Source organism: Ursus americanus, chromosome 2 (genome assembly GCF_024610735.1).
Source record: "Ursus americanus isolate L20-20 chromosome 2, mUrsAme1.1.p, whole genome shotgun sequence".
Classification (NCBI taxonomy): Eukaryota; Metazoa; Chordata; class Mammalia; order Carnivora; family Ursidae; genus Ursus; species Ursus americanus.
In genome coordinates, this window is record NC_142128.1 from 454,213 (window position 1) to 471,919 (window position 17,707).

The 17,707-nt window shown below is 60.0% G+C and overlaps 1 protein-coding gene across 4 annotated transcripts in view; it reads right to left on the reverse strand.

Annotated features, from left to right (window-relative positions):
• Positions 1 to 17,707, reverse strand: part of PRKAR1B (protein kinase cAMP-dependent type I regulatory subunit beta) — a 117,882-nt gene that overhangs the window by 36,494 nt on the left and 63,681 nt on the right. For all 4 annotated transcript variants that reach the window (XM_087866649.1, XM_045813280.2, XM_045813282.2 and 1 more), the window contains 3 exons: positions 9,884 to 9,945; positions 9,408 to 9,454; positions 639 to 797 (listed from right to left, as the gene is read on the reverse strand). In XM_087866649.1, coding sequence (XP_087722775.1) covers positions 639 to 797; positions 9,408 to 9,454; positions 9,884 to 9,945 — 268 coding nt within the window. The remainder of the gene's footprint in view (positions 1 to 638; positions 798 to 9,407; positions 9,455 to 9,883; positions 9,946 to 17,707) is intronic.

Genomic DNA, 17,707 nt, shown 5'->3' on the forward strand with positions numbered 1-17,707 from the left:
TCTGTGATGCGCCGACCTCAGCACCGAGAACGGCGCCTGGCAGGCGGTGTGTGTCGGAGGAGCGCGCGGCGGGCACAGGCAGGGTCTGCTTCCTCCCCCCCGGGGAAGGTCTCCCTGCTCACAGCTCCCTGTGCCCCCGACTGCCGCACAGGGGCCTGCACCCACTGCCCTGCACCAGCTAAGAATGCATGTGGCTGCACCGGAGAGAAAACCTAAAATGACAGGGGCAAAAACGCCTGGGGGATGACCTCCACACAAGGCCGTCTGGGGCCAAGCAGTCAGGCCCCACTGTGCTGGGGCCACCAGAGAGATGTGGGCTCCCCACATCTCTCTGCTCCACCCGCTTCACGAATGGGTTCCATCCTCAGAGTCACCTCATGGTCCAGAATGGCAGCTGGAGCCCCAGCCATCAGAACCCCATTCCAGACAGCTGAAAGGAGATAGGGAGGGCAAAGGGGCTTCCCTAGCTGACTGCTTACCTTTTAAGAACTTTCCAGAATCCCTCCCACATTTTTAGCACCCCACCAGGCCTTATCTATCACCCCCCCTTGGACAAAGCCAGGTTCCTGCAGGATGATTGGCTGGGAGTGTGCCAGACCCCCAGCGGGCTGCAGCTCCTGGGCCAGGGGGCCACTCACCATGAGGATGCGCCGGTAGCTGTCCCGGTCGATGCCCCAGAGCTTGAGGTCCGTCTTGGCCTTCACGGTGGCTGCCCTGGGGGTGCCATAGATGAGTGCCAGCTCCCCAAAGCTGCCCCCTTCGCTGATGCTGGTCACCCACTCTCCGTTCACATACACCTTCGGGGACAGGGTGAGAAACGTCAGAAAGGTCACAGGGGACGTGTGGGGTCACAGTGGCCCATCCTGCACTGAGAGCCCTCCTCCGCGCCCACCAGAGGGGACCCGGAAAGAAGGGGACGTGCGGCAAGAAGGGGACGTGCCTCACCCGCGGGCGCCACTGCCCACTCCCCTGCCCCAGCCTGTCCTGGATCCCTGCCAGCCATGCTGCCCGCCTCAGCCGCAACACCATGCAGAGCCGCAGCTGGACGGACATGATGGTGCCCTGAGTCCCTGCCCTGCGCCGGCGGTGAGCCCGGCCTGGGCGGGATGTGGACACACCATCCAGGGACCCCAGTCTGTGCAGAAGCCCTGCCTGCCTCCCTGGCCGGCCTTCGGTTCAAGTCCTCATGAACGTCGGATGGGCCTCGGGGCCCACCTCCCCAGCTGCACACGGTGAGTCAGCCTCAGCGCTTCCACGGGCACCCCTGCTGACGCCCTCCCGGCTCTGCCCCCCGCCCGCCTGCCCGCCCGCAAGGAGCCATGCTGACGGGGCCTCCCTGCCCGGGGCCGCAGCACCCAGCTCCCGGGGCCTGGGGCTGGCGGAGACGCTGCCGGGGCGCCGCTGAGGCCCGGCTGAGAGGGGCCCTTTCAGCCTGCGTGGGTGACCCGGCACAGTGCTGCCACTATGCACTGACCCTGCACGTCCCGCATGGCGCAAGAATGGTCCAGATTGTTCATTATGCGGTGCCCATGCAGGCCCCGTTACTATACAGTGACACAACGCAGCTTTATTCCCCCAGCGCGTCAATGAGCTGGAAGAATAGTGCCCATTGCCAAAATGGGTGCGCGTCGGGAAAGAACGACTGCCGTGAGTCATGGACGCGATTCTTACTGAAATCAATGACTCATTATCTGGGCAATAACCGAGGCAGAGAACGCGCATCCGCAAGAAAACACCACGCAGGTGATAACTCCGTAAGGCAGGCGAGCGCGGGTCCTGGGAGACCCGGCCGACGGTGAAGCTGGCTGGGAAGGCGACGACGGCTGCACAGAGGCGAAGCCGCCCGCGGGGGCCTGTGCGCATGTCCCCGAAAGCCTCCTCCAGGCCGGCGGAGCGCAGAGTGCCTGTTCCTGGCCTGTGTTCTCGGGCTCCCGCAAGCAGGTGGGGCCGCCGGGTCCCCGCGAGAGGAGTCGCCAGCTTCCGCACGACAAGGCCCTCGAAGAACAGGACAATGGCCCGTCCTTCCCCCGAGGCAGGGATGCGTGATTCAGGAGTTTTAGGGACCACAGACAACATCATCCAGAGCCTACGCCCCGGGTCTTCTCCAAAGGGCTCGAGGGCCGAGGAGAGGGGACGGTGACAAATTCTCAAGGGTCCTGGCAACCTGGCCCCAGCAGGCCCTCCCCGCACTCCGCTTCGCTGCGAAATCCTGCCCACGGACGTCTGACTCACAAACACCCGCGTGCCCAGATTCAGCTCAACAGCTCAGTGACGTCGGCACGGCTCCCCTGGGACCCCGCCGGTGACGGGTCCCCTCCAGCGACCACGGCATCAGCTGTTGGGTTCAGTTCTCCGGTTTTCACAGCCACGGAACAGGCGCCCGTCCTGCAGGGAATGCACGTTTCCTGCGACTTCTCCGGGGTGAATGCCGGGGCCCCATCCCTGTGCAAGTGTTGCTACACACTGCCCCCCAACAGCTGAACCAAATGGCCTCCGACCAGCGCACGGTGCGCATCTTCCCGGCGGCCTCTTCAAGTTGGGGCAGCAACGGGAGCTCGGGAACGTGGCTCTGTGGTCGGGAGACTCTGCCCAACACGGTAGTCGGGGGGACACGGGGGGCCTCCCCCTCACACCTGAGCAGACACGGAAGCCACCTGCCTCGAACAGACACCCAGGGCACGGAGAAAGGGGCTCAGCAGAGCAAGCAGGGCAGGACCCAGGGGACCCAGGGGACCTGGGGCCTGGAATGCATCATCACCAGGGGCTGCCGGGGACCCCCTTCTTGCCCAGAAGCCCAGGCCTCGGAGAACTCCCTGCGAGGCGTCAGAGAAAACCATTGTGCGGAGCCCCAGACGGGCCCAGGACCACACTGCGGGCCGCCCCACAGAGCACAAAGGGGCCATCCTTCTCAGGACACTGGCCTCTGTCACCGCGGCCAGCACAGCCCTGGGCCCCACCCCAGCTGGCACGCAAAGGGGCTACTTCTCGCTTTGTTTCATTTTTTGTTTCTTCTTCTTCTTTTAGAAGAAAAATGGTGGGAGGCCCCACTGGGCTACAGTTATGGTCCCACCATTGACAGCGACTTCTCCGGCTGAACCCAGAGCTCTCACCCAGCCGTTCTGCATTCGTGCATTCATCCGTCCGTCTGTCCATCGCCCCCAGTGTGGAGTGAGCGCCCCTCTGTGCCCTGTGCATTCTAACTGCTGGCGGACAGCAGGGGAAGGCAGGCGGGTTCCTGTCAACGGGGACTCACCCACCAGCTGGGAGAAAGACTGCAAGCAAATAATCATACAAACACACATTCATCATGAAGCGCACTCTGGGCATGAAGAGAACAGGAGACCCAGCGTTCAGAAGGACCATGGCAGCGACTGTGCGTAGAGGGCTCTCCGTGAAGGAGAACCTGAGCCAGACCCCAGTGTCCAGGGCCATCGTGCAGAGATGTGGGAGAAGAACAACTGAGGCAGAGGACAGGATACGCAAAGGCCCTGGGGCCACAGTGAAATGGAGGGTACTGGGTGCAGCATGACCAAGCAGGGAGAGATGTCCAGGGGGCAGGAGCCACGTGGGGGAGGGAAGGCCTGGGATGTTATCCTAGAAGCAAAAGGAAGCCACAGAAGGTTCCGGCACTTCATCGGGTTTGTGCTGTGACGTCCCCTCTGGCAGGGTGTGGAGAAGAGCATGGGGCTGTAGAGGGGAGCGGAGAGGGAGCAGGGAGGTCACTCAACAGGCGGCTGTGGGCAGCGGGCCCAGCAATCCCACCGGCTGCGTCAGAGCCCACGGGCCGAGGCCCAGCGACTGGAGTGGCAGCAGGTGGCTGATACGTGGCCCGCACCGCACAGGATGCTTCTGCTCCACACAGAAGGCGGTGGAGACGGCGGTCGGACCAAAGGCACGGGATCCTGCTCAGTCAGATCCTGAGCTGGGGCCCGGGCGTCCAGAGCCTCAGACGCAGACCCAGGGCTGAGTGAGTGTCGCCCACGTGGTGTGCTTGCTGCCTCGCTCCACCACCTTGCTCCGCCGCCTGCCCTCCCTGACCTGGGCATCTTGGGGCAGTGCTCTGCTCCACAGGAAACAAAGACGGGCAGGCGGAAACCGTCTGGACAGTGGAGACAGAACACCAGCATGCAGAGTTATCTGTGTCATCGCAGCAGGCGGGGGCGAGGGGCCGCGTCTCACACACCGGAGCCGACCTGGCACTCAAGCCTGCCGCCCGCTGTTGCTCTGCCTTCACAGATGGTGAGGAAAACCTAACGGCCCGTCTTCTCCCGCCTCCCCAGGCTCCCGCCACAAGCAGCAGGTACGTCCCTGCGGCGAGCATGCACCTGTGACTCGGTCCCTTGGCGGGGCTCTCCACAGGCGCCCTGGAGGGAGCAGAAGCCCCGCCTCTGCGTGCTGCTCTTTGCACCAGGCTCTGTCACCTCGAGCCCCAAATGCCAAATGCCCCGGGGGGGGGAGGTATTTGTTGGCTGATGCTCACGACTCCCCCCCCCGCCGTCACCCCGCACAGGCGTCCCTCCTGCAGCTCCTGTCCGCAGAACCCGGGCCGCGCAGGTTCCCTCTCCATTCAGGTCCCCTCCAGAGGACCCCAGATCTGTTCCGGTGCATGGCCCTCCCCCACGTCAACAACACGCAGGTGCTCACAGGGCAGGATTTCGCAGACACCCTGAGCACCCCCCCTGAAAATGGAGCAGGTGTGGGGCTTGTATGAAGGTCACCACAGCATGGGGGTGGCTCTGAGTTCCCTGTCCCCCAGGTCCCGAGGACAGTTCTTACCAACTGACCACAGCTGTGCTGCCAGGACCTCAGCAGAGAATGGAAAAGGCCTGCTGGGGTCCCCAGATGCGCTCTGTGGCCAAGCAGGGGTTGGAAGGCCCCAAGATACTGCAGAAAAGCTTCACGGCCGACTCCAGGTGAACCAGTAAGTGACTGATTCACAGAGACATCCTGACCGCACGGGCGGGAGCAGACACCTGAACCCACAGCAGCGAGATGCATGACGGCCGGGGGGGGCCAGCGCAGGTGTCCACTGATGTGGACAGAGGAACACAGGGTATTCTATCCATACAACAGCCTTAGAGGGACCCGGACCCCTGCCCCACGGGGACGAGCCCCGAGGACGGGAGGCGGAGGGACACCAGCCAGACACAGAAGGACACGCACGGGGACCCCACTCACACGAGGTCCCGGAGTCGTCAGACTCACAGACACACAGAGTAGACAGCAGGGCTAGGGCCGGGGGAGCAGGTGGGGGTCCATGTGTCACGGGGACAGGGTCTCTGTGTGTGGGGATGGAACATTCTGGAGCCAGACGGGGGGGGGGGACGGCCGCACAGCCGCGTGGATGAGGAACGTTCTGGAGCCAGACGGGGGGGGGGACGGCCGCACAGCCGCGTGGATGAGCTCGGTGCCCCTGAGCTGGACACTTAGAAACGGTGAAGACGGCAAATTTTACGTTATTTGTATTTTACCAATAAAAAAAATCAGAGCTCCAGGCAAATGGTGAACTGACAGTGACCCACAGAGCCAGACGGCCAGGCCCTGGGCGCCCTGTGCCAGGGACACAGCTCCGAGGCCTCATGCCCCCCGCCGATGCTGGAAACCGGAGGGAACCGGGTGGGGCAGTAGCCGGAGGGCGGGGGGGGGGGGTCCCAGCACAAAGGAGGGTCCGAAAATAGTGAAGGCCTCGCAGGATTAGGGAGGAGCCAGGCCTCAGACAGAGCTACGTTCCTGAGCCCTAAAATCGGCAGCTGAGTATCCTTTTAAGTAGAAATGCTATGTTCCACGAATAAAACAAATTGGAAGATATTTTTATACTTAGAAAAATGGATTATAGCTCTTGGCAACACGCGCTGCGGTGTCTCTCTGGAAAACCATAATTTAACCGAACCCGGTGCTCTTGGCACGGGTCACCTGGCCGCCCCCCTGGGCACCGCTGGTCAGAGGGCAGCGTCCACCCTGCAGAGGAGGGGGTGCTCAGGAAGCCCACCCCTGAGCCCAGCCAGGCAGAGGGCAGGGTGGGGACCCGGGGGAACCTGCCTCCCGTGGGGCTTCGGCACTTGGTGGGGTCCCCCACCCCCATGGGACCAGCACCGCTGGAGCCTAAGAGCCAGGTCACCCAGGTCGCTCCCCTGCATCCTAGAACGCAGTTTACAGAAACGGGCACAGAAATGCAGGGCTTGGGCCTCAGGGCATCTGGGACAATTTCACGCCGCGAGCAATAATAACAGTAATTATTATAATACATACCCCATAACTCACCCCGGCTAACCAACATGCCACTTTTTCATCCCAGATTCCTGACTGAGCTCTTTTGATTCCCTTAAATGTGGCCTTCACCCACAATGCGGCGCTGCCCAGCGCGTCCCACATCACAGGAGGGCTCCCCGTCTGCCCTCCCCGCTGGGAACCCGAACAGGCCGGTGGGGGACCCCGACGGGCATCGCGGGGCAGCCCCACAAGTCACTGCCTGTCCCTTCAAGGCTGGCTGGCCCAAATTTGAGACTACAGCCGGACGAAGACACCCACCCACGGGGCGCGGACACCCCGGCTCAGGCGAGCCAGGGTCCAGCGAGCACCTTAAAGCTGCCTTTGTACCTGAGCCTCTGAGGCCAGGGCTGGGGGACTGGACCTGCCAAGACACCATATTTGGAGAACTCTGGTTACAAGAAGGTGACCTCACTTGTCCCACTCCCAAACTGCCTCCATGGGTCCCTGGCCTCAAGAAAAGCCAGCTACGGCACCTGGCACAGCACCAGGTAGCCGGCACAGGGAGGCTGGGAACGGCCTGTCGGCCCCTAGCCCATCCCAAGGGGGCCCTGGGGCTGGGCTCTGGGACCTTCCTCGGGGGCGGGGAGGGGTCCTGTCAGGATGAGCAGTCCATCCTACCTCTGAAGGTGCTGGGGGCAGTGGGGCAAGACAGCGGTACTTGACGGTTTGCAAGGAGACACCATCCTGTTGGACCCGTGAGCACACTTAGATCAATGTCCGGGTGGGTGTGAGGAGGCGAACGGCCCACGCTAAGCGGCTGAGTGGCAGGAGCAGGGCTCGGCCCGGAGCTGCACATCCAGCACGGCAGGGCCCACGAGCTGCTGACGGGACCCTCCCTCGGGCCCACACCCTTCCTTGCCCTCGCATCTTCAAGGGCTTCCTGCCCGGCACCTGGCTGCAGGCCCCCTTCCTGCTTCAGAGCGGGGGTCTTTGCAGTGTGTGTGCGGGGAGGAGGAGGAGGCAGGGCTGGGGTCTGCCTAGGGTGGTGGTCACAGCGGCCAGGAGAGAGTGGATTAATGGGGGAAGAAGGGGGCAGAGACACAGCATCCCAGAGCCTCCACCTGACCCCACGGCGGTCAGTGATGAGGCCTCAGCTCTTGGGCCCAAAGGCTGAGGGGCATTTGACCATCTGACGCCTTCCCGCATGGGCCAGGGAAGGGCATCTCACAAGACCCCAATGGAGGCCCTCCAGGCTCCTGGAAAGAAACAGCGAAGAACTCTGGGTGAAAGGTCTGCCATGTCCCACATCTGCTCACCTAGCAAAACCACAGGTGTGCTCAGAATTCCCCAGGGTCCTTCCGGCTCTCATCTTTGCCCAAGCCCTGGTGATATGACTCGACTCAGTCTTCTGAAGATGTGTCCCAGAATTGAATTAGGAGACGCCTAAACTTCCATGAACACACGAGAGGAAGAAACGCAGGAGCCAAGATCTGGATCTAGGCAGGGCTCCCCATGCAGCAGGAAAGGTCCTGGGTCATCAGCAGAGCAGTCCGAGAGAGGAGCGGGGCATGGCTCTGCCTGGACTGGGAGGAGCCAGGCGTGGGCAGGGTCTTGACAGTGCAGAGGAGTTCGCAAGGAAGGTCAGAAGAACAGAGGGACAGGAGGAGTAAAGACCCAGAGGCAAGACACTGACTGGCTACTTTTCTGCTTATTATCCACCTCCCCAAAACCTACAAGCCGGAGGACAGGGGCCATGTGCCCTCAAGTGATTTCTCCACACACAGGGAGAGAGCAGCAAGCGTATGAGCAAGAATGTAAGCAAGGCAAGGAGGGCAGACAGGCTTCTTGGGAGAGAAAGGGGCAGGGAGAAGGACGTGGGAGAGCCAGGCAGGACGAGCACCACGTGGGAGGACGTGGATCTGAGCCAGGAGCACGCCGACCCCACCTCCCCACGGGCCGCCTCTGTCCTTGGTGTCTCGGAGAGGTCCGGGGGGGCTGCCAGGCAGGGGCGCTGGCTGCGTGCTTGCCCGTCTTCCCTATTTCCTGCTTTAACCTACAGCAAAGACAGCAGGAGCTGACTCTGTGGGCTGGCAGCCCTCTGTGGCTGTGGGCGGCCCAGGGCCGCGGTCTCCCACCTCAGCTCCCTTCTTCGGTGGCAAACAGAAGCTCAGCACCAGGCCCCGCGCTCAGTACAGAGCAGCTGGGGTCCCCGAGGCAACTCTGTGTGGCCCTTTGCTGTGAGACCCCGGCCGTGAGTCACTTCCTATGCCATCAGCTCCGGAATTTGGGAGCTGGAACACGGCAATACCAGCCCATGTCAGTAAATTCGCTCAGGAGCCCGGGGGAGGGCCCCCACCTCGAGGGCAGGCGTGCAGGGCAGGGGAGGCGTGGAGGCCCAGTGGTGACCAGTGTCACTGCAAACTGAGCTGAGTCATCACGGAAGGAGGCTACCCGGGCCACAAACCAAACCATGGGGCCAAATGCACGTGCTGACGAGGGACGTTGGAGGGAGGCCGACAGAGGAGCAGCAGGGAGCAGTGAGGGTCCTGCAGAGGCAGCAAGGTGCCCACGGATCGCCGTAAGTGAGAGAACACCGCGGGCTCGGGCCATCCTGTGGCTGCAAAAAGGGCTTGGGCATGATTCAAAGAGAAGCCCATCAGAGGGCTTCACTCGAGCCTGGCCCCCTCGGCTGCTGTCGACAAGGCCCTGTGAGGACGGCCGCCTGCACGACCCAGGGAGGGAGGCCCTCAGCCCTCGGGCAGGGGCCCCGCGGGAGCCAGGGGCACACGGCTCCAGGCATGGGGCTCCTTCACGCTCAGCAGGTCCACGGCCACGTGGGCCCTTAGCCCAAGACCGGCGAGGTGGATGGAGCAGGGGGAGTGGGGACAGGAGGAAAGGCTGTTCTGCAAGAGGGTGGTGGCACCACAGCCACGGTCGGGGCCTCTGGGTCTGTAAACACTTGGCTCCCGCCCGCCTGACAAAGCGCGGACGGCCACGGCGGTGGCAGAGGCCTGCATCTCCAGCCCCCGTGTCGGGCAGAGCCCGGCCGAGCTGTGAGGACCGCCGTCCGCAGGCGCAGGCCCTAACTCCACGCTGCACTTCGAGATTGTTATCCTGCCTTTTAAATGAAAGCTGCTATGTCACTGACCTGGCCGTGGCCAGGGCGCTCTTTTCCAGAACAGATAAGAGATACTCACATCTACTTCTCCTTGGTCAATCACATAGAAGTTATCTCCTTCGTCCCCTGGAAGAAAGAAAGCAGACAATGCGGAGGGTACCACGTGTGGTGCCTCTGGCCTCCCTGTACGCGGTACCTGCAGCCTCGCTTCACGGAGGCCAAGCACCTCTGGGTCCCAACTATTTTTTCCTTAATTTTTTAAAAATGGAACTTGTACAAACACCACGATAGTCTCTCTCTCACACACACACACAGTGACGAGGCCGGCACATGCTCCCGTGGCACGGTCACCCGTGTCTCGCGTGTGGTGGGGCACCTGCAATCCACACCTGGCCCATCCCAGGGTTCGACTCTGTTAACGGGTGTGCAAAGCAACGTGTCTGGTCTTATTAGTGACCTTCCTTGAGGGCAGACCACGGGTTTTGTGTTCACACACTAGGCACGCCCCACGGCCCGTGGCCCCGGCGCTCTGGCTCAGAGAAGCAGGGAACATACCTTGCTGTATGACGGTCTCCCCGGCAATGTGCGTGACAGGGAACATGGCGTCGAAGATGTCACTGGAAGAGAAAACACACCACAACTGTCAGAGTTGAAGCAACACGGATGGGCGGAAGCCACCGCATCACCTCATGGGGAGCAACCGGCTCGGTTCCCCCGGGAAAATGGAAAAAGGAAATCAGGGCCCTTCGTGACCCTGCTGTCCAGGCACCAGCCCAGCACCAGGGGTTGCTTCTGTGGATAGAAGGAGTCTATCTATGTAATCACTGTGTACACATTGCTTTGGACACAAAATACAAAGTAACAACATTGGCAAACATGATCCTACCAGAGCACGGCTTTCCGCATGCTTCCCGAGGGGAGGCGCTTCCCCTCGAGGGGCGTCCTGAGACCCCAGATGCAGAACAGTGTGTTAGACGCACAGAAGCTGGTGAGTCTGATGCACCGGCCGTGCCAACAAGCAGCCTGGACACGTAATTTCCTAAATGTGGCGGTGGAACGGACCCAACCGGGAGGATGTGGACAGCGGGGAGGTGGAGTGTGCCCACTGGGGACCTTTCCTCCCTGCTGACCGCAACCAGAATGCAGTGTCAGAGGTCAGCCTCTTGCTCCTGAAATGCACTGGCCGCCTTCAGGGGACGGCACCCACCACGGGCTCCCCTCAGCGGGAAATGCACCCCGCACAGCTCAGGCCGGACTGCCGCCTCTAGCCTGGCTGCTGAAACAGAAGAGTCTTGCGAACCTTCATCCGACTGCTCAGGCTGGACCAACGTCAGAGGACCACACAGGCGCTGAGAGCCGAGCCGCCAGGAGGAAACGCAGAATCAGAGACGCAAACCCCCCTGTGCCCTGCGGTCCCCAGGGCCCAGGAAAACTAACAAGTCCTTCTTAAAGTAGTAGCTGTTTTCACCCCAGGGGCGAGGGGACTGGTGGGGGACAGGGGCCCCTCCAGCCCCATCCTCCCCCAACGCAACCTGGTATCTGTCCCCTGGCCCGGCTGCCCTTCTCCGACACACCTTCCCTGGCGGGGGGGGGGGGGGGCGGAATCTGCAGACAGTTCTGGTCTGTTTTCCAAACTGCATTTCTTCAAAACCACAGCATCAGGGATCTCAAAATGAGCAGATCTTTAAGAAATGATTTTTCAATTCCCACCCCATTTTTTATTTTTATTTTTTTTTAAAGATTTTATTTATTTATTTGACAGAGAGAGACAGCCAGCGAGAGAGGGAACACAAGCAGGGGGAGTGGGAGAGAAAGAAGCAGGCTCATAGCGGAGGAGACTGATGTGGGGCTCGATCCCATAACGCCGGGATCACGCCCTGAGCCGAAGGCAGATGCTTAACGACTGCGCCACCCAGACGCCCCGCCACCCCATTTTTTAAGAACTTGAAGTGGTAATGGTAAAATATTTCTCCAATGCCATTAGCAATGAAGCCAACCCCAGGACCCACCATCATGCAGCCTGGGCAGGTGCTCTGGACAGCGGTCAAGCCCCCCAGTATGGTCCCAGGCCACTGCCCACCGCACCGACCCATATGTCTGCTACACGCAGACGAGCCCACGAAAAGGCCTATGGTTCTCATTCACACGAAGGTCCTGGTTGCAATCCTTACATTTCATCTTGCATTTCTTGATGCACGTGTACACGGAGACACGCAGACCTGGTGAATCCCCTAGCAGCTGCCCTGCCTCGGCCTGGCCCAGCACCCCACTGACCCCACAGGCTTCCCACCAGGGTACAGAAGGAGCAGCAAATCCTGATCTGTGAACAACAAGGTCAGAGAGCCCAGCCCCACTTACCAAAAAGGCCTGCTAGCCCCATTTCCTTTGGAAGAAGCGAATGCCCCCAGTGCCCCCCCAGTTCATCACCAAGGCTTGGACACAGGCGGTGTGCAGGACAGACGCACACGCTCCTGCCGGCTTGGCCCATTCCCTGCTGAGGGGCCCCCTCCTCCTTCCCCATCTTCTGCGTCTTCTCAAACAAAACCCAATCCTTCCTGCTTCTTAGCACTTAATGGCATTAAAAGGCCCTGCCTGCCTCTGCCATGAAAAGAAAACCGGTTTTCTACTCTAATCTGGAAGTGACCTCTGGAAGCCTGTATGGAAGCTGCAGCCCGCATCTCAAAGAGTCCGACACGTGGGTCCCGCCGCCCCCACCGGGATCCAGGACACTGGGCTTGGCACTCAGGCATCAGGGACTGTGCCAGGCGCAGGGACACAGTGCTCGGGGCTGCTGACACACAGAAATGTGAAGATGTTACAGTCCTCACTCCTGAGGCCCCAAAGACGGGACCAGCGCTGGCCGAGCGCCCTTCGTCTGTCCGCTTGCTCCAAGGTCAGACCTGCGGCTGTCTCATCCAGACTAGGAAACCAGAGACGGTAAGTAACTTTGCCAAGGCCCGCAGCTGGGAAGAGGTGAGGCCAGGCTGCACTCCTGCCTTCCTGTGCAGGGCTCTGTGGGGCGCCCGGGGCTAGGCAAGGCCTCCTGACGTGGAAGGGCAGGCGTGTTCGGGGGCACGGGGCCCTCTGAGAGCAGGCGGTGGTGGGCCCTGATGCCAACCGTGGGGAAGCCACTGGCCAGGGAGAGGTGCTGGCAGACACCTCCAGTCCCACAGGCAGCCCTGCCAGAGAGGCTGCACCCTGACCTCCACTCTCGGCCTGGCGGTGGGGTCCTCAGGCTCCTGAGCGGCCCCCAGGCCAGAGCAGGTGCAGCTCCCTCGACTGCAGCAAGCAGCTGACAAAGGGGTGCCCGCCTGTCTTATGCCAGTGTCCCTGTGGCCCTGTGGGCGCTTTTCACCAGGACCCCCCCACACACACCCGAGGCGGCCCAAGCAGCAAAGGGACCCTCTGGGTTGGACCAGGAGTGATGGGAGCAGAGGATCGTCTATTAACTTTGCTTTCATTATAATTATTTATTGGTCCTGCTGGTGTGTGTCAGTCTAGGTCAGGGGTTGGTTCTCAGCCCTGCTGTACCGTGGACACCTTTGGCTTCCGGTTCTGCTTACACACCCCTTCCAGAGTAAGGCTTTACATGCATAGAGTGGAATAAACAGAAAAACCAATGAAATCAACAAAATGGGCATGCAGGGGTCAAAATGCTTCAAGAACCAGCCTGTGGCATAGGAGCCCGGGCTTCCGTACTCCTGCATCACACAGCGAGGTAGGGGCAGGTCCAGTAACCACCCCAACGGTGAGGGAGCCACGAGCATAAGCCATATTTTGAGATAATCTGCAACAGCCAGGATGGGATGCAGAAGCACCCACGTGCCTTCGGGTGACAAGATCACAGGCACCACCGCTCAGGCCTCAGCAGCCTGCTCACGACAGAGGGAAATGCCATCCACGTTCACGGACTCCTTCACAGCCCTCCTCCCTCCCTCTGTGCCGGGTGGGCCTCTGTGCTGTGGGCCAGGACCCAGAGCAGAGCACCGCCAGCAGGGAGCTGCATCAGACGGTGGCCAGGGAATAGATGCACTTGGACCCCAGCCACACCTGGACCTGGACCCAGGCAGAGCCACCGTGACACTCAGGACCTGCAAAGTGCTGGGTCCCCCAGATGGCCCACAGCTCAGAGACCACAGCCCCTTGGAAGCTCCCACCTGAGTCACTCCTCGTCCTGGTGCCCCTCCTTCCCTGGGCTCCTCAGCTCTTGCCCTCCAACCCCTGCAGCTGACTTCCTATTCCCCGCTGACTGTGAGTTCTGAGCATGAAGACCACGTCTTCACTGCAGCCCGACACACAGTGCCCAGGCCGTGTCTGACTCACAGGAGGTCTTCAGTACAGTATGGATGGAAGGATAGAGGTTGGATGGGTGGTGGATGGACAGATGGATGGACAGGTGGACAGGTGGATGGGTGGACAGGTGGGTGGTGGGTGGGTGCATGGGTGGAAGGATGGTGCATGGCGAACGGGGGGTGGATGGGTGGCTAGATGGGTGGGTGGGGAGATGGATGGACGGAAGGAGCGGCGGATGGAGGATGAGACGTCTGTTAAGGCAGCTAGCTACACAACAGAAGATGAGCTAGAACAAGGTAGGGGTCTCCTGACTGAAGGCCCTGCTTTCTGAAGCCATTCACGATGAAAATGGTGGCTGTTGATCTTGAATCCTTAGGCTGAGCCCAGTACCCTCCACCCAAGGGGAAGTCTCATTAACATTCCGTCATTTAAACCTCGGAATCATAGAAAGACTTTGGCTTCCATCATCGTCCCCACATTATGGACAAAAATATCAAGGTTCAGAAAGGTTACGTGGAGGCGCCTGGGTGGCACAGCGGTTAAGCGTCTGCCTTCGGCTCAGGGTGTGATCCCGGCGTTGTGGGATCGAGCCCCACATCAGGCTCCTCTGCTATGAGCCTGCTTCTTCCTCTCCCACTCCCCCTGCTTGTGTTCCCTCTCTCGCTGGCTGTCTCTATCTCTGTCGAATAAATAAATAAAATCTTTAAAAAAAAAAAAAGAAAGGTTAAGTGACTTGCTCACGGTCACGTAGCTGGTTTGGGGTGCAGTAAGGCTGACCACCCCCACTCACTCCCAGAAGGGTGCACAATAGAACACACCAGGGCGGGGGGCTCTGTTCCCCCTGGCTGTGGGTCCAGGCCCTGACTCATGGGGTGGCTCCACACTGAGGCCTGGCCTCTGCAAAGGAGGCAGTCCCTGGCTCTTGCTAGCAAGACCAGACTCCTGGAGACGCTCTCAGGGCGGGAAGGCTGGACGCTGCCTACACTGGCCAGATGATTTCGCATCAAGTGCAGGGCGTCCCTCTCCCAGCCCACGGTCACACCTCCACTTCTGGGCTCACCTGGCTGCCACCTAAGCCCCGCCGGCTGACTGGTCCCCTTGGTCCTCTGACCACGTGGAAAACCCTGGTGTGGTCTGGTGGTCTTCCCGGAGAGAGCCGTGTCCTGTCTGCCGGGGTTCTCATCCCGAGAGGGGCACTCTCCCTGGTTCCAGCAATGAGCCTAGACCCTTCCCCTTCATTCCTGACTCCCTAGGGGGGAGGCTTCCCGATCGTTCACTTGGGAGCCATGTTTTCAAAGACACGTTCAAAATGAGGTCTCACCCTTGAGGTCAGAAGGCCACCAATGAATCCCAGCTTTCTTTTTTCCAGGAGAAACAATGCACGTGTTCCTGTTCTGTCCTGGGGAGCTCGTCCCCACCAAATAAAGGCAGTTTGAATCCCCACAACACAGAGAAGTTTGGGGTTTTGTTTGTTTTCACTCTAAACCCCACAGACAGTCCAAACACAAGTCAATGTTTAGAACATGACCTGCTGGTAAGTTACTCGCCTCGAACTTGAAAATAAGACTCTGCAAGCTAATTCCAAGCCGGCCGGCCAAAGCCCACCGGACGCTTCACTCGACTATTCGGGAGGTGAGCACAGGTTACACTGCCTCTGAGCTGGAAAGCAAAGTCTAGGGCAGGAAGGAAAGGCACCGCCAGGGTGGGGGCCCGGGCAGGTCTTCCTCCATCTTCCCGTGCAGCCCTGGCTCCCTGGGATGCGGGCACCAGGCAAGCTCCACCAGACCCTTCTGGGGGTGAGGGGTCCCCTTGTCACCCACTATCACCTTGGGCCAGCCCCCATCTCCTCCTCTCTCCCAGCAGAAGCCAAACCCTGGGCCCCTGAGTCCTCGGGGGTGTCAACTGGACGTCTCTGCATGGCCTCTGTCTCTCCCAGAAGGGAGAGAGCGTGTTGCCTGACAGTCAGAGGAGCTGGTTCCCAGAGTGAAATCTTCTTAGTACAACCTCGTGGCATTTATCACCACCATCCCCATCGTCCTCGTTTCCAGGCAAGAGGAGGTCTGAAGCACAGAGAGGGTAAGGAACTCACTCAGGGCACACAGCCAGGAGGTGCGAATCCAAGATTCCAAACTAGCCAAGTGTCCTAATATCAGGATGCGTGCTTGGCGATGGGGTCATGCAACCTTTACTAAACTAAAACACTTCCCTCCTAGGCTTAGTTTGCTAAGAATTTTTATAATAGTTGCTGAGCTTTATCAAATTCTTTCCCGACCTCTACATGAGACACCACACAGATGTTTTTTCCGGCGGCCCATTAATGTGGAGAGCATTCTGGACTCGAACCATCCTGGAAACCCTACATGGTCTCGATGGCTGCTTCCAAAGGCAAATTGGATCTGTTTGGCTGTTTAGGACTTCTGTCCACCTTCACAGACTACTTACTACGCCTTATTGCTCTTACACGCTCGTCGTTTGTCTTCCTGCGTTGTCCGGATCACGCGTGAGGAGCTGGGCAGCCTCCCCTGGGTTCCGTGTTCTGGAGCCACTTGTGACAGGAGAATGCACGGTCTGCTGACGTTTGACGGGACTCGCCCGCAAAGCTGTGGGGACCTGGCCTCTCGGGGGAAGAGACCCTTGGTACTGTTGAACTTTCTTGGTGTTTATTGATCGCTCCACGTTTTCTATTTCTTCGTGTGCCAACGTTGGACCATTTTCAAAGTTAGCTCCCAAAATTTAAAAATTGACAGAGTTAGAAAAATCCAAATTTTTGGCTTTTCTTTGAAAAATAAAAGGAAGCTCTAGCAACATGGGGCCTGTGTTCTCACAAAGCAAGAACTCAGCCCACTCCCACCCTGGTCAGAGCACACGCTCTCGAATCTGCCACAATCCCCAGAAGAGCACGGATTCCTGACCGTCGGCCGCGTGTGTGCGCCAGCCTGCCCGTGTGGCTCACGGTCTGGGCGTGGCAGGTGCACACGTGGGACTTTGTCACAAGGGGGGGGTCGTCCTGATGGCAACCTCGGGACCTGCTGCCACTCCTAAACTTGCCTGGAGAGACCCAAGGGACTGAATCTCCAGGGACTTGTCTGTAAAATGGGCATGGTCGCCTGCCGGCCCTCCCAGAGCTCTGGGAGCCTAACCCAGGTCCTGATGCTTGTGAAGCACGTAGCACAGTGAGCGCTCACGGTGGCAGCTTCTGTCACCATTTCTGCTGGTTCCAAATCCCATGCACACAGCAGAGGGGAGCCCCTTCTGCCAGCCCTGCTAAGACACTCACACACATCTCAGGATCCCCTGGGAATGAAGCCAGAAGCTCTCATGATCCACTGTGGCTTCTGTACCCCTTTTTAATGGCTTTACACATTTCTGATACACTTGGAGCTGCAACTGGGGGTGGCCTGCCCCCACCCCTGCAAAGCAGCCTGCAGAAGCAAACAGGCTGGGCGGGTTCTCAGAGCCAGGCCACCTGAGTGGGGCAGGCCTGGGACGGGAGGCAGCGGGGTGGGAGTGACAGGGTCCCCAGCTCCAGCAACCTGCATTCCTGGGACTTCCAGCGAAAGCGCCTTGACGCTCACCATAGATCACCGCCAGTAACACACACAGCAAACGGCGTCAGCGCTGGCGACTTCTCTGTATCTTCATTTCTTGAAACGTCGTATTTTGGAAGACGTCAAACTTTTGGAAGCAGGGGGGACAGGGGTGGCAGAGCGGGATGCACATTCCACCCCCAGCTGGTGACACGGGGGAGCAGAAAGCGACAGGGCACACACGCGAGAACCGCAGGTCTGCACAAAAACGCGCGTGTGTGCTGACGAGGACCCGAAGGGCATCGTGAGTGAGGAGAGCAGCGCACAGGAACAAAGACCACCCCGACTGCAGAAAACATGTCCAAGTGCACACTCGCGTGTGTTCCTGACTCCAAAATGACGCCATAGATGGGAAAAGTGCCCCTGACGTCTGCTCCGTCCCCTTTAGAAGCGGTTCTGAAAGAACCAGGCCGTGGCCTTGGGAGAATTTCCCTCTCTGGCTGTTTGGACTCGCAGGTCAACGTCACCAAGGGAAGGAAGCGCCTGGACCCGCCGGCAA